Here is a 16,387-nt window from a genome sequence, read left to right as displayed (position 1 = left end):
CCAGCACACTCCTCGAAGGCTGCTCCTGGCCAGTACCGGTGCAGTCCTGCCCCATCCGCAGAGCCCCCTTCCCTGCAGCACGTCCACCGGGCTGTCCCACACAAGCTGTCTAACGTCCCGTCCGCGCATCCGGGATCACTGGCCTGCTGACCCCTCTCGCCAAGCTGACGGGATCTGATCGTGTCCCCGTCCCTGGGCCGCACCCCGGCCCCACTCTCACGGTGGCTCTCCCACAGCGGATACAAGGCGCTCCGGTCGTGGACAGACCCTGCTCAGGGGCTGCACCGAGCCACGTTTCTCCTCGCTGGGGGCCTTACCTTGTCCATGGGAGGCGGAGGAGAAAATCTCTTCGCACAGGCTAGGAAGATGTCGGGGTCCGGTTTCCCATTCTTCACTTCGGGGTCATCGCCCAAAACAATGTGGTCGAACAGGCTGAAGAACTCCCTGTGTCGGCTGGTCTTCATCTCAAAGGACGCGCAGCCGGAGCTGGTGGCCACGGCCATGGGCACGTCATGCTCTCTCAGGTGGTGGATCAGCTTCTCCACACCTGGGGAGGAGAAGGGAGAGCCTTCAGCCTCAGCGAGGTGGAGGAGGGCAGGGCCATACCCCTCCAACCCCCCCCCGGGACGTGGTGCCAGCTCTGGGACCTTGACTCTTTGCTGCCCGTTCTGAGGGACGATCTGATAGGACACGGACTGTCTGAATGGGGTTCAGGGCGCTGCAACACAGCTACTCAAACCAAACCTCGGAAAGCCATTCGGGGCTTCGCTACAGCATCTCCCAAAGTAACCGAAGGCGATTTTACTGGAAAGCAACACCGCCTTGTCTGCCGGTCCTGTTTTGTTGAAAGGTGGAAACCAGGCCCAGTGAGCCCAGGGAGGCACCTCTGCACCTGGTGAACCAGGTTTTGTTTTGTTTTGTTTCCTAAAGCAATGAATTGGCAATGATTATGCTGCTGGTATTTTTGGAGAACACCCGTGTGCTACTGAAGGCATTTCAGTCATCCGTCATACAGCTGGGGAGAGGGAACCCCGAAAGGGCTCCTTCCGGAGGCCCAGCACAAGGGCCGGAGCTGAAGAAAAGCTGTAGGGCTACCCCATAAGGCCACAGAGGAGGAAACACCGCGGAGCCACAGCAGGAGGGCACAACAGGGTAGGACACTTGCCACACTCTCAGCAACGGCGAGCCTCCCGTGCGGGGACGTGGGGCTGAATCCCATCGGAGAGAGGGCTGGTTATCAGACACGTGTCTGACACAGCAGTACTGGCCACCTGGAAACCTTTGCTGAGTGTGCCGGGAGCGTCTACACCCACACAGAGCACTAATGACCTGAGACAGTCTCTTAAACAGTCGTGTAATGATTACTGCTGGAGGAACTGCACAAGGCCATGTCCCTACTTCTTAATTGCTACAGAAAACACGGGCACACCCATTTCTTGTTCACACACCTAAAGCAAACACTGTGAGTGCCTTTAAGAGAAATGCTTCCTTCTTCAAAGGAAGGTGTGGATCTTAACTCGGCACCAGGACGACATTAAAACTTTTTTAAAAAGAAAGTGAAACCTAGCACTGTGCTGGACGTGAAACTCGCCATTCTGACATCAAGTCTCCTCCACACCTCCGCAGGGCAGACAAATACAGCGTACGGCCAGGAGGAAAGACCCATCAACATTAATGAACACAGACATGGACGAGACGAAGGAATTAGCAGATCTGGACCTTCTGGAAGCTTTATAAACATCACTAATACGGCTACGTTAGAGACTATCAGAATGAAAAAAAAAAAAAAGTGATAGTCTATTACATACTCTCTACAGAAAACTGAAATATGATATTCGGGCAAGTTAAAAACTGATGGATGTTTATGTATATAAATAAAACCCATATATTTTGTAACTACTATCAAAAGCAGGATTAGCTATACGAATAGCAAAAAAGTATGCTTTAAAACAAGGAATGATGGGGCGCTTGGGTGGCTACGTCTCTTAAGGGTCTGCCTTCAGCTCAGGTCATGATCCGAGGGTCCTGGGACTGAGCCCCGCAGTGGGCTCCCTGCTCAGCGGGAAGCCTGCTTCTCCCTCTCCCATCACCCCCCTGCCTATGTCCCCTCTCTCACTGTCTCTCTGCCAAATAAAAATAAATAAAATTTTTAAAAAAAGAACAAGGCATGACAAGTCTCAGAGATAACTAAGTACACTTCATAATGACACGTGGGTTAGCGGATCAACAAGACGTCATTCTAAATGTGTATGCATCTGGTAACACAGCTGCAAAACACGTAAAGCAAAAACTAATACACTGAGCGGAGAAACAGACCCAGGTTTCAAACTCCTGTCACTAATGGACAAAACAAGCAGACAGAAAGGAGGGTACAGCAGACTCTTCAAAACACTACCGGGCCACGTAACTGAATTGACGTTTATGTACCACTTCACCCAAAACAGCGGAATAGAAATGATTTTCGAGTGCACCTAGAACATTCAACAACATAGAGTGTGAGTCCATAAGCTATGAAAAATTCTACAACGTTTTACAATAATTGAAATCGTTCAAAATATGCGCCCTGACCATGAAAGAATTAAAATAGTTATCAATAACTGAAAGGTAGGTGGGAAGACGTATTTGGACAGTAAGCAACACATTTCGATGTAAGACATGAGTCGATGGAGTGACAAAGGGAAATTAGAGGATCTGTGGTAGAGAACAAAAAGCGAACATATCAAATTTTGTGGGAAGTGGATAAACCATTGTTTAGCGGAAAACCGATGGCACTAAAGGCTTATACTACCGAAGAAGATGATGGTCTAAAACCAGCAATCTAAGTTGTCCCATTAAAAAAACTAGAAGAGGGGCGCCTGGGTGGCTCAGTGGGTTAAAGCCTCTGCCTTTGGCTCAGGTCAGGATCTCAGGGTCCTGGGATCAAGCCCCGCATCGGGCTCTCTGCTCAGCGGGGAGACTGCTTCCCCCTATCTCTCTGCCTGCCTCTCTGCCTGCTGTGATCTCTCTCTGTCAAATAAATAAAAAAGTAAATAATATTTTTTAAAGATTAAAAAAAAAGGAAAAGAAAAAAGAAGGAAGATCCAAATTTAACAGTGCTCGTAATCAAACAGAAGACATTACCACAGATTCTTAAATCCATCAAAAGGATTAAAAAGTATGGAATGAACCATGAGAGACTGTGGAGTCTGAGAAGCAAACTGAGGGTTTTGGAGAGGAGGAGGTAGGGGATGGGTGAGCCTGGTGGTGGGTATTAAGGAGGGCACGGATCGCATGGAGCACTGGGTGGGGTGCATACACAGTGAATCTTGCAACCCTGAGAAAAATAAAATTAAATTAAAAAAAAATGTGATCATGAGCAAATGCATGCCAATACCTTTAACAGCTTAGATAAAACGGACAGACTCTTTGAAAGATACAAAGCTCACTCAAAAAGATGGTAATAATTGAACAGCCCTACACCTCCTAGAGAATTTGTAGTTAAGAAACCTTTCTCCTATCCAGGATCAGATGGCCTCATTGGTGAACTGAGAACTACCATTTGAGAAAGAAACAACACCCATTGTGAGCAAGCTTTCCGGAAAACAGGAGTGAAGGTGTTCTAACTCACTCTGGATACCAGTGTTTCTCTGCTACCAGAGCTGAACAGAAGCCAGAGGAGAAAAATCACAGAGCGGTGCATCTCGCACGAACACCCTCACACTTAAGAACACTTCCAGCCAGTGCTAGTCTTCTGCATAATTCAACCAGTTTCCATGTCCTTGGAATGCACAACGGAAAGGAGGCCAAAACACTTCATTCGTTTGCATCGACCACTGATGAGCATCACGGATTCCATCTATGAGCTACAATTCCGTTAAAAACCTTTACTTCCCTGGTGGGTGGCGGGAAAGAACGCCTCCAACAGAAAAACAGCCAACGACAAAACTTTGTCTGGATACAGGCATTCCAGGTGAGGACTATTAACCTTAAAAATAAAACTGCCAGGTACTCACGCAACAAAAATGCGCGGGTTCGGGACGCACAGAGAAGCACAAGTCAGGACAAGCGGCTTATCGCAACGCGGCGGGCAGGCCCAACACAGAGACGAGAAGGACATTATTTCACAGAGGAGGAGGAGGAAGTTGGAGGGGTTGTTCCGAACGCAAGCGTGCTGGAGAGAGTCTGGAGTCCGGTATGATGATGGCTCCTCATTGGCTGGGTCCCAGGGGAGGCAGGTTTCTAGGAAGGTGCAGAGGACATCTTCCCCTGTTGGGACCGGTCCCTGGTGACTGCTTCTTGTGGAGGATTCTTCGGTTCAGGCTGCAACGGACCATTCTTTCCATGACGGACAGTGAGGGGGACGGCTTCGCTTTTTTTTTTTTTTTAAAGATTATTTATTTTTAAGATTTTTTTTAAAGATTGTGTTTATTTATTCGACAGACAGAGATCACAAGTAGGCAGAGAGGTAGGCAGAGAGACAGGGGGAAGCAGGCTCCCCACCGAGCAGAGAACCCGATGCGGGGCTCGATCCCAGGACCCTGAGATCACGACCTGAGCTGAAGGCAGAGGCTTAAACCACTGAGCCACCCAGGGGCCCCCAAAATGATATGAATTTAAAACAAGACTTTTAAGTTACTAGATTACAGGAGAACAAACCAAGATTAAAAAAAACAACAAAACAAAACAAAAACCCACAAAAACAAAGCATGAACCCTTGGCTCTCTCTAAAACACAAGGGAAAAGAAAGTTTTGCTGAAAGTGTTCTTTTATGCTATTCATTAAAAAAAAAAAAATACAGTTTCTATCATGTGAGGTAATCCCGTCCACATTGCTAGCTCCGTGAGTGTTTTGTCCTGCACGTAACGTAACGGAAGAGGCGTACACAGACCCAAAGGCTCAGCAACTAGCCTATGTGGCAGGGGGTAGATGCGACGTCTGTATCGATACGGGAATGAATCACAGGGGGTTCTGTTTCCCAACGAGTCCCAGCGTCCTGAGCGTCCTGACAGTGGCTGAGACCACGGTGAACAGGAAACCCGAGAGAAGGATGTGACCCCAGTCCTGTGCGGGGACATCGGGCAAACGTCCATCGAATCTTCACGCTCAGGATCATCATGTACCAAACAGCAATGAGCAGCTCTGCTCGCGGAGCTGCTCCCTAGGAGTGCAAGGACACGGTCACGCACGTAGGATCACCTCGGTGATCTACTCCCGGACAGGCACGACGGCAAGCCCCAGACAGATGCTGGCCGCTGTCAGGATCATCAGATGGCACCGGAGGATACGTGCGCGACGAAACCATTCGACTCCCGGGATACGTAATTGGCTCACTCCGTTGCAACAACTTTCGCATCTTTTAACGACTGGACAGCAGCTTTCTCTTACGCAGCCTCTGCCCCTGAGCCGTAAAAGACTAAAACCGTAAGTGCAGTTCTGCCCTGCAGAGAAGCTGGTTAATTAAGTGTATAATGAAACCCAGCTAAGAGCTTCTGGCCTTTGGTGTGCTGAAGTCGTTGAAGGGAAGGGCAGGAAGACAGCTACTGCTACAGAGAGTCAGCTCTCGGACGATTCATCTACAGGGAAGAAACACGAAATGTGAAGAATCAGCGGTCTTGATGGGAAGAAGCTGTCCTCGTCCTCCTAAAGACCTAAGATTGATGAGAGAGAACACAGACGCTGCCACTAAAATGGATCTGGAGAAGGAAAAATGTGGAAAAGATTGAGAACTGACAGGTATTTTGAGAATGGAGGTATTTCTTGGGAACTCATGCACCGAGTGGACAGATCCATGCACATCCTCCTAGCTCAGGCCTCGTGTTGAGAACCTCACCCTAAACACAGACCTACGGTGAGGAGGTAACAATGGGGGGCGGGGGAGATGAAAGTCATACAGACATGTGCATGCCAGGAGGAACGGTGGAGTGGGTGTAGAGTCTGGAATTCTGTAGAGTTAGGCCCAGGAAGGTCGTGTTGTCAGCTGTGAATGCACCCAGCTACCCATAACCAGACACTGATGCTGTCCGGGGACACAAACACTGTGGAGGACTCGGCCCAGCCTACACCTACACGTGCATCCTGGGGACAGTGTATGGCCCTCTTCACCCGGACCCACCCACGAGTAAGGGGCTGGGGCAGACCGTCTCTCCTGGAAGGTGGCTTTCACAGTCACGGGGAGGGTAAGCAGGCTAACACCTGGGTGTGAGAGATTCAGTCTGGAGGGCTGACTGGTGGCCCCCAACAATCATTTGGGGGAGGCCCCCTGAGATCATTAGTCTAAGGATCTTATTTGGAAAGAGATATGACTAAGGACCTGGAGAAAAAGATCATCCTGGATTTAGAGTGGGCCTTAAATGCAGCGGCTCGCGTCCAACCCCCAGACCGGGTGGCTTTTAAACGACATATTTATTTCTCAGGAGTTGTGGAAGCTGAAGTCAGGATAAAGGCAGCACAGATTCTGACGCTGGTGGGGTCCTCTTGGAGCACAGTCAGCCTGTCCCTGTGTCCTCGTGTGGGGGAAGGGGTGGGCTAGCTCTACAGGATCTCTTTTCTAAGGGCACTAATCCCACTGGTGAGGGCTCCATCCCCATGACCTGTTCACGTCCTGACAGCCCTACCTCCTAATACTTTCACACTGCGGGATTAGAGATTCCAGCTATGAATTTTGTGGGGGGCACAAACATTCAGACCATGGCAACTGTGTCCCCCTAGTAGGAGAGACAAAGAGATGGCCCTGTGTGGACAGATGTAAAAGACAGAGACTTGCAGCCACAAGTGGGTGTCCGCCTGGGGCCCTCAGAAGCTGGGACGGACAAGACGGATCCTCCCCTGAGTTTCAGGACGGGTGTACGGCCCTGCCAAAGCCCGATCTGGGATTCCTGGTCTCCAGAACCGTAAGAACATAAATCTCTGTTGTCCTACGTCACCACATTTGGGGTCATTCATTACAGCAGCTGCAAGAAGTTTATACATGGCCCCCGGGTGGCAGAACTCCCGCAGGAGCCAGAAGCGACGCCTTGACTCAGAGCAGAGAGCGAAAGTCATGACCGTAAGGGCGACAGTGCACCGGCGACATTCTGGCAATTGTTGGCAGTCAAGGAAGGACCAAGCTTGGGACGGGGAACGGCAAAGGAACAAACGACGTCACAGATGCTCTCCACTGCAGGAGCACGAGGCCCTGGGAGTCCCTAGCTCCCGACTCCAAGACCCAGAGAGCAGGCAGGGGGCAGTCCATCCCCTGGGGTGAACAGCGGGGAGGCGTGGAGGGTCCCGGGAGGTGGCGGAGCCGTGGTTCTCAGCAGGGGTATGCTGGCACCTGTCCTCACTCCGAGGAGACACTTGGCAGTGCCTGCACTTTGAGGGGACGGATTTGTTGTCGGGGTCTGGACGCAGAGGGCCCAGGAGCGGTGTGTTCAGAGTCCCGGGAGGTCAACAAGAATGGACTCCACGTGCGCACTCTAATTCCTTCTGCCCTAAGCATGGGGACGGGGACGGAGACGACGGCACGTTGTACCCTCGTGCCAGGATGCAGGATTTGAAGGACAAGCCCTTGTTCGGTGAGGCAATACAGGTGAAGGGCTCCCCTTCCGGGAACTGATGCTTCACTGTGAACACGGCCCGGGAGCACGGAAATTTCCATCCGCCTCCCACCATGTTCAAGGGCCCGCGACAATGATTTCCTGACCCACCGTTTCATTTAAGGCCCTAGTTCTCAAGCAAGAGAGGGGTATTTGCTCCCATCTCTGCTCGGGCACGTTCGGCAATGTCTGGAGATTTCTGATTTGGGTTGTCACAACGGGGGAAGGGACTGGTCTGGACACATGGGGGGAGGCGAGCAGGGAGGCTGGTCAGTATCCATCGTACGGCGGACAGGACTCCCCCCACAGAACGATGCATGTGGCCCCCAGTGTCAGTACTGCTGAGGCTGAGAAGTCCTGTCTTCGCATGAGAAACGCTGTCTTCGAAGAGGAAGCTGGGCCGTTCCTGTGTGTCCAGCATCAGAGCACGCCTGAGGGTACGAGAAGGAAGAAAGCAGAACAGTGCTGTCCGTGCTCCTCTGGTCCAGAGTTTCCAGCCTGGAGCGGGGTCCGCGTGCCAGCAAATCCCACTGTGATAATGACAGAGTTTCACATCTGCCCCCCCTTTGCTGTAACTCAGCTACTGTCTGAGGTCACACTGACCTGGCCTGAGCCCCCGTTTCCCAGGTCCTGCGCGGCTTTCAGTTTCTTCCACGGCAGACAGAATGCCGGATCATTTATAAAATGGGATGGGGTGGGCTGTCCTCTTCACATGGTTCCAGGCAACAGAGTGTCACTGGTGTGGACTGGATCCCACTGAGATTCCCCACGTTGGAGCCCTGAGCCCTGGTGGGGTGGTGCTGGATGGGGAGACTTTGGGAGGTGACTGGGGTCCTGTGAGGCCATGAGGAGGAGCCCCCGAATGAGATCGGTGCCCTTATAAGAAGAGGCAGGCACAGCTCACCACAAGCTCACCATGCCGGTACCCAGACCTCACACCTCCAGCTTCTAAGATGGTGACAGATATGTGTCTGTGACGGACGCCATCCGTCCACAGGACATCAGCACGGTGGCCAGCGCTCAGACACAAAGGTGAAAACATTATGCCCAGGCTGCACCCCAAGTCCTGGTAGATGCTGGATACAGTTAACGTCCCTCCTCTATTAACCTGGGCAGAGGAGGGGAGCTGCCCTGCCTTCGGGGGCTCAGATGCACATCCCCAGGGGACCCAAAGCAACAGGCCTTTCACACGCAGCATTTACAACCTTCTCACCCCACAGTGAAGTCCTCGAGGCAGCCTGGCCTGCAGAGAGGACCCCCATCAGGATTCTGGGGCATACAGAATATACGCCCCAAATTCATGTCTACCCACAGCCTCGTAATGTGACCCTATTTGGAAATAGGGTCTTTGCAGGTGTAACTGGTTAAGAATCTGGAGATGAAGTCATGTTGGATTTACAGGGTGAGCGCAAAGTCCCACAGCTGGTGTCTGGAGAAGCAGAGGACGCAGAGATGTGGGGAGGAAGCCACGTGAAGGCAGAGGCAGGGATGGGAGGGACACGCGGCCACAAGCCCAGGGATGCCCTGTGTCCCAGCACTAGGGAAGGGGCAGGAAGGACCCTTCCCTAGTGCTGGCTCGAGCACAGGTGGGAGCCTTCCTAAGTGAAAGCTATCGTCGACTGTAGGCCTCTCCTTGGTGGGCCTCGCAATGTCGGTGTTTGCATCTTTGTCAAGAGGTGACTCAAGTCTCTGGAGAAGAGTGGTCTGGGGTCTTCCGGGTTGTTGAGGGGAAGAGGCCACAGGGAGCAGATGTTCCCTTCATTCCCAGTGGTCTCTGCACCCTCCAGGAGACCTCCTATTTGCCGTACGAAACCTCTGTGGTTCGGCATCTGAACAGAATCCTGTGCTCTGCTGGGGAGGGGGAGGGTGGTATCTGGGATCCAGAAAATGTGGCAGAGGACCCAGAGGCCCAGCTCCCTGGCATCCAGGATTCCTACCCGCCCTACAGGGCTACTTGCCCTGTTTCGTCCTGCCTTCTGGGAAACACGCACCCAGCCTACCGCCTGTTTTTAAACGGGAAGAGTCAAAGAACAGTGTATTGTGACCCTCGAAAATGATCTGAGATTCCAATGTCAGTGTCCACACAGAAAGCTTTGTGGGAGCACGGCCACCCCCAATTCCCATCTGTGTGGACTGGGGCTGCTTTCAGCTCAAAGGGTAGAGAGGTAAGTGGTTGACACGACTCTCACGCGTGGTCTATAAAGCCAAAAAAGCAGAAACACTTTGCCAACCGCTGCTACGTAGCAAACAGACCTTGTGTGTGCACCAGAGGAAAAATATCAGGAAGGAGGGACAAAAAGAGGTCTGTTTCGTCAGGAAGGAAGCCAGCCAGGCCCTGGGATCCAACCCTTCCACGTCTTAGACAGGGACGCTCGGGAGAAGCATCACAGTTCACAGGGGCTCTCCAAGACGCCTGACCAGGGAATTACCATTTTAGAAAATGATTCCACAACCCAATGCCTTTTTCCAGCATATCTTTAACTACACCATTTCAGTGCAACTAGAAAGGGGCAGAATTTTTAAATCTGCAAAGTTATTTTCTTCATCGTATGACATTTAGTTTGTAGACATCTCTACTGGGCAAAAACCGTGTGTATAAAAATTCAATCACTCTGATAGAGCAGCCTCTTGAAATCTCCTCATTTAACTGCCATTTAATGTGCGTAGACAAATAAAATCAGTCAAGTAAGAACTGTACGACCCAGAGACCATCTGGGTTGGGCTGCACATTATTTTCTGAAATGTGGGACATTCAGAAAAGGGCCATTTCCAGCAAGTTAGGTAGTAAAGTGACACTTTGATCACATGCACTGTTCTGCATTTAGACTGTCGACTCACAAAGGCATTGGGTTTCCAGACAAGGAGATCATCTGTTCCAAGAGGATCTGGAGACATCCTGGAGGTCCTGCTCTCTGCCCTGAGCACCAGTCCCAAGCTCTACCCACCTTGGCACACGGTTGTCTCTTCCATCCAAGGGACACACATTGCCCTTCCTAACTGCTGACGTCACCTGGAAAACTCAGAATCAGCTGTCTCTGCTTCCCAAACGGAGTCAAGACCACTGTTCGGTGTCACGTAAAGGAGGAGACAACAGGAGAGCAAGTCTCGTCCTTGCTTTGCTTCTTCCGCCCAAAAGAAATGGCCCTGAGTGGTTGTCAAGTGCCTTGGGAGACTCCAGTAAACGCTGGAGGGTCAGGAGCCCAGTGCTTACACGGCCAGTGACGGGGATCCTTACAGAGACCCCGTCAGGTGCGGCTGGCTGTCGGTGGCCACCAGGCCTCGCAAAGGAACGCGGGGCAGGCTGCTCTCCTTGGCGCACCTCATCACCTGACTGGAGAACCTTGGGCCTCTTAGGTTTGCAGGGATTCCAGAAAGACAGAGACACTCTTTTCAGAAAAGCATACTGAATTTCAATGTTTTCTTCCATCTGTCTTGTTAGTAAGTGAAGAGACTGGCCAACTACCCTTCACTCTTTCACGACGTGGTTGGCGTACCGAGACTCACACGGTTCCAAACGCACGCATGGGGCGCCTGGGGGGCTCAGTCGGTGAAGCCTCTGCCTTCGGCTGAGGTCACGATTCCGGGGTCCTGGGATCGAGTCCCGAGTCAGACTCCCTGCTCAGTGCGGAGACTGCTTCTTCTTCTAACTTTATCCCTCTCCCACCTCCCGACTTGTTCCCTCTCTCTCAAATAAAAGCTTTAGGAAAAAAAAAACAAAAACCAAAAACACGTATAACTCTTGACTCTCCCCAAAATGAACTCCAAAGAGTCTGCTGATAACAAAGTCAATCAACACGTATTTAGTATGTGATAGGCATGATACACTGTGTTCTTACATTACAGTAAGCTGGAGACAAGAAAAGTGAGTAAGAAAATCATATACATTTAAAGTACTGTACTGCATTTGCAGGAAAAAAAAAAAAATCCACATCTAAGTGGACCCATGCAGGTCAAGCCTCAAACGTATTTCAAAACATTGACAATTGTGGAGAAAAACTTTATTCTGTGCCTTTGTTTATTTGATGGAAAGCTGCTTAAAGTCTTAATTTTATTTACTATGAACCACTCTTAAGGTTGCTGCTTTTAAGGACTTGTCGCTACGAAATCAATGTACAGCAAAGCTATTTAAATAGTCTTTTATTTATAGCCCAAGAGAAAAATATCACAGGAAGCGCTGATGGCTCACTGAGTCGGCCCGCGAGTGCACAGGCCCAGAGCTCACTGTTGCCTCGGCTTCTCCAAAGCCGTGCTCTGCCCTCACTGATACAGGAGCCCGGTGCTGCTGACATCACGGAAGGAGCGTAGAGCTGCAGACGACACGGACGTCCAGGACTAGGGTTTCCAACGTCTGCACACGGATGTGGTAACGGAAAAGAAAGGTGGGCACCTTCCAGACAGCTCCCATAGGCAGCGGATTCCTTCTACCTGCCTCGTGCATCCAAAAATGCGACCAAAACAACGGCAGACCCTACCGTGGTGACCCCCCACATAATGCGAAAGTGATTTGCCCGATTTGCAGGGAGCACGGTATTAAAACAGGATCGTTTCCATCCTCGACTGTTCCTCCTTGCTGGCTCTTTGCACGGATTTCAACTGTGTGGCCAGAGTTTCCGTCGTGATGTCTGGGTTGATGCCCTTCTCTGTGAATCATTTCAAATATAAAATTATTGGGGCGCCTGGGTGGCTTTGTGGGTTAAGCCTCTGCCTTCGGCTCATGTCATGATCTTTGTGTCCTGGGATCAAGCCCCGCATCGGGCTCTCTGCTCAGTTGGGGAACCTGCTTCCTCCTCTCTCTCTGCCTGCCTCTCTGCCTCCTTGTGATCTCTGTGTGTCAAATAAATAAATAAATAAAATCTTCAAATATAAAATTCTTGCCGTTTGAGTCCATGCTGCGTGGAATGTCTGAGAGAAGGAGGCATCGAGGGTTCCCTGGGTTCCGGTGTCTGGCGTGCTGGGCAGACGTGGAGAAAGGCACCAGGGCTGGAAAGGGATGGAGGAACCATGCGCTGAGGGCTGTGTGCTTTCAACCGGGGAGTCGGCCACGAAGGGCCCGGTGCCGTGCTCGAGAGTTCATGTGACCCCACTCCTGACGGTGGGACCCAGTCGGCACCACGTGGCCACTCCAGGGGACACGAAAGAAGGGTTTCTGGCCGAGCACACTGTGTAATCCGGCCTGGGGCTGAGGAGGCGTGCGCCCCTGTCAGTCACGTGAACATACTCTAGTGCACCGTCACGATGTCTTTCCACCTCACCTGCCCAGGAGTTTCGGCAAAATACAACTACGTCTTCCTCGCAGGACTTCAGATATTTTAGAAAACAAACGTAATTTTTCTTTATTATGCTAAAATACATGCGACATACAATCAACCTTATTTTTTTTTAAGATTTTATTTATTTATTTGTCAGAGAGAGAGAGAGAGAGCAGAAGCAGGGGGAGCAACAGACAGAAGGAGAAGCAGATTCCCGGCTGAACAGAGAGCCTGATGTGGGACTCAATCCCAGGACCGTGAGATCAGGACCTGAGCCAAGGGCAGATGCCCAACAGACAGAGCCACCCAGGCGCCTCTAAAATTGACCGTATTTAAGTGGACGGTGCAGTGGCCTTAAGTACATTCTTATCTTGTTCAAGACACCGTTAGCTAGTTCCCGGAACGTCCCATTTCCAAACCGAAAGGCTGCCCCCGTTAAAGGCTAAGGCTGCATTTGCCCTGCCAAGGCGGAGGCGCCCACACTCCTCCTTTCTGTCTCTGTGATGGGATGGCTGTCCGTGCCTCCGGGGCTGGAACCCCTCAGCGTCTGTCCTTTACTGTCCGGCTCAGTGCGCTCGGCACCATGTCCTCAAGGCTCGTCTGTGCCGCAGCAGGTGTCAGAACTCATTTCCAAGGCTGAAGAATACCCGTTGTTCACATCCACAACACGGTGCTTATCCATTCACCCACCAACGGACCTTGGGCGCTCCCACCTTTGCTGTAACCAACCCTTACTTTCGATTTCTTTAAACAAGAAATGTAATTTTTAATTTCTTGAGCAACCGTCATGGAGCCCCAGTGGAAGTATTGTGCCCGTGGTGAACTGTATCTGTGAGACAAGGCGGAAAACTAATAACATGGATCTGCTCGCTGTCTCTGCATACAATGTATCCCCGTGAGTGCGGTCAGCCCGCTGGAATGGGGCTGTGCAGGAGGGGGCACACCCGGCAGCCATCCCGAACCGCCTCTCATTGGTACGACACGTCGCTCTGCACGTCCAGCAGGTGCTACCCAGGTGCGCACTTTGCAGTCCTGAGCAGAGCACCTGCTCCTAACACACCCAGAGCCTCTCCCTGGGGCCTCGAAGCTCCTCTCCCAGGCCGTAGGCGGCCCAGCCGGCCCCAGTCTCTTAGCTCTGTCCATGAGAACCATCCATTTTCTCCCGTCTTGAGTAGACAAGACTTTGAGGCAAGGATTTCTTGTATTATCTTATCCTCTCAAGTACTTAAAAGTCTGTGGGAAAACCACCACACATTTTACAACAGAAACTGTAATTCCTTTTTTGTTTTAAGATGTGATTTCTTTAGAGGCAGAGCAAGAGCGAGCGCACAAGCAGCGCGAGAGCCAGGCGGAGGGAGAAGCAGGCTCTCCGCTGAGCAGGGAACCTGACACGAAACTTGATCCCAAGACCCTGGGGTCAGGACCTGAGCTGAAGGCAGACGCTTCACCGACGGAGCCCCCCAGGTGTCCCGGAAACTGTAATTCTTTGAGAAAAACCTTTACGACCACAGGCATGTAGTGTCTAGGATCCTAGAGAGTAAAGACATTTATCTCATTTTCCTTAGTCTAGAATGTCTCCATTATTGTTTAGTAAGTAACAGTGAAAGCAGTTAGCAGCCTTTCAACATGGAAATTTTAAACCCAGAAAGAAGTCAGGTCCGTATACAACATCAGAGAAGGTGGCGTATTCAAGGAAAGGGGGAGAAGAAGTTCCGAGGTTTGCCAGTTCCCTCTGACCAGCAAGTAATCCCTTTCTCCAGCTCCTTCCCACACCCTGCAATGACCATCTTCCTGGATATGTCCCTGATGTTCTTTCTTGAACAGAAAAGCAGCGCGGGGTCATTGGAACGGATCATCACGGCTGTTCATGGATGATTTTCCTCGTCACCTGTCACGTGTGTCCTTTAATTGTGCAAGGTCAGTGGACGCAGCGAGCCTCATTACCAGGAGCGGGCTCTGGGCTTAGCCTGGAAGGCTTCTCCAGGGCGGTGGAATCGACCCGGGGTCCGGGGCCGCCGCAAACATCAACAGGAGAGGCCAAGTCCCTGAGCAGCTGGGACTTCTCAGCATGTGTTCTGCGTGGACTTGGAAAGGACCGCACCGCGTGGACAGCAGCCCACGACAGGCTATCACGTTTCCACGTTACTGCAGGACGCCGACCTCCTCCACGTGAGGCCGCTGCCACGTGGTGGGAGCAGCTGCGAGCGCGGCCAGAGCTCCACATTCTGGACTCCGTGCCGGGCCCTGAGGCCACCCTCCGCAGCCTCGGGGCAAGGAGCTGAAGTCCTGCAGGCCCCGAGGCCACCTTGGTGCATGACACACACAGTGTGTTCTGGGGTTTCCCAGGCTCCGTGTTACTGAGACAGGCAGACCCCGGAACAGGTACGGGACCGGCTCATGTCTTCTTCCAACTGCACTCAGCCCGGGACTCGGTTCAGACCTGCAGCACGTTAACGGCACCCCGTAACTGCTCAGGGGCAGGAAGCCTGCTCCGGGCACCTCGTGAGCAAGGGGCGGCCTGCAGGTCACAGGATCGCCAAGGATGCTCACCGAGCCTCCTGGGAAGAGCACAGTCCTCACTGCCTTCATATCTCTCTCGGTCTAAAGGCAGTGTTAGATGATCAATTTAAAGAATTCAAAAAGTTTTCATGCATGCATGGCGCCTGGGTGCCTCAGTGGGTTAAAGCCTCTGCCTTCGGCTCCGATCATGATCCCAGGGTTCTGGGATGAAACCCCGCAAGGGGCTCTCTGCTCAGCAGGGAGCCTGCTTCCTCCTCTCTCTCTGCCTGCCTCTCTGTCTGCCTGTGATCTCTCTGTCAAATAAATACATGACATCTTAAAAAAAAAAGTTTTCATGCCATGAATCCTGTCCATAGTTTCTACAGATGCTCGCGAATGGTTTTACGCTTTCACGGAGCGTGTGAGTGCGTGTGTGTATGTGTGTGTCCACACAAACACAGAGGCCATGTGAGGGCTCTGGAAGGACACCCCTTCCCAGGGATGAAGGAGTAAGGAATGGTTATGTCCACGGAGTAAAAGTTACGGGGTTTCCAAAGTCTATTACGAGAAGCAGGTATCATTTTGGTAATTACAGAAACATGAAGAGGAAGGACATTGTGGTGGTGACTTGTTACCATGAAGGGACAGTTTCCAGACTTAGGACTGTCCTTTCCTGCTACGGTGATAAACTTCACGTGTGAGAAACCGTCCTGAGACTCGCCGGCCGTCCTTGTACACTGCCGTGGACTGCTCTAAGACTCTTCACCAGGGCAACCGTACAGCCTCCAGCCTTCAAATACCCGCTGCTCATTTGGTTCCAGCCTTGGATTCTCAGGTGAGCATTAACTAGTGCCACTATCATGGGACACGGGGCCGGTGATCCACTGAGGCCCTCAGACTTCGCCTGAGCTGAAGTCCTTATACCCGGCCCCCCTCTAGCCCACCTTGCCCCCCACCTCCTCACCAAGTGACATAAGGCCACAGGGACAGCCCCCGCCCCAGCATGGTTTCATTCTGGCACAACTCTTCTTCCAGATCCCACCAGTTCCCCAGTCTGCAAAGCAGCAAAGAGAGGAGCTCCGGACC

The 16,387-nt window shown here is 51.7% G+C and overlaps 1 protein-coding gene across 1 annotated transcript in view; it reads right to left on the bottom strand.

The window, feature by feature from the left end:
* The window catches only part of LOC111157128 (pseudouridine 5'-phosphatase), a 77,196-nt gene that overhangs the window by 18,007 nt on the left and 42,802 nt on the right, over positions 1 to 16,387 (bottom strand). The window contains exon 3 of the mRNA XM_022518369.1: positions 318 to 547. Coding sequence (XP_022374077.1) covers positions 318 to 547 — 230 coding nt within the window. The remainder of the gene's footprint in view (positions 1 to 317; positions 548 to 16,387) is intronic.

Source organism: Enhydra lutris, unplaced genomic scaffold (genome assembly GCF_002288905.1).
Source record: "Enhydra lutris kenyoni isolate GAN:26980312 unplaced genomic scaffold, ASM228890v2 scaffoldscaffold52, whole genome shotgun sequence".
Classification (NCBI taxonomy): Eukaryota; Metazoa; Chordata; class Mammalia; order Carnivora; family Mustelidae; genus Enhydra; species Enhydra lutris.
Note: the sequence above shows the minus strand (reverse complement) of the source record. Positions and strands in the feature narration are given on the sequence as shown.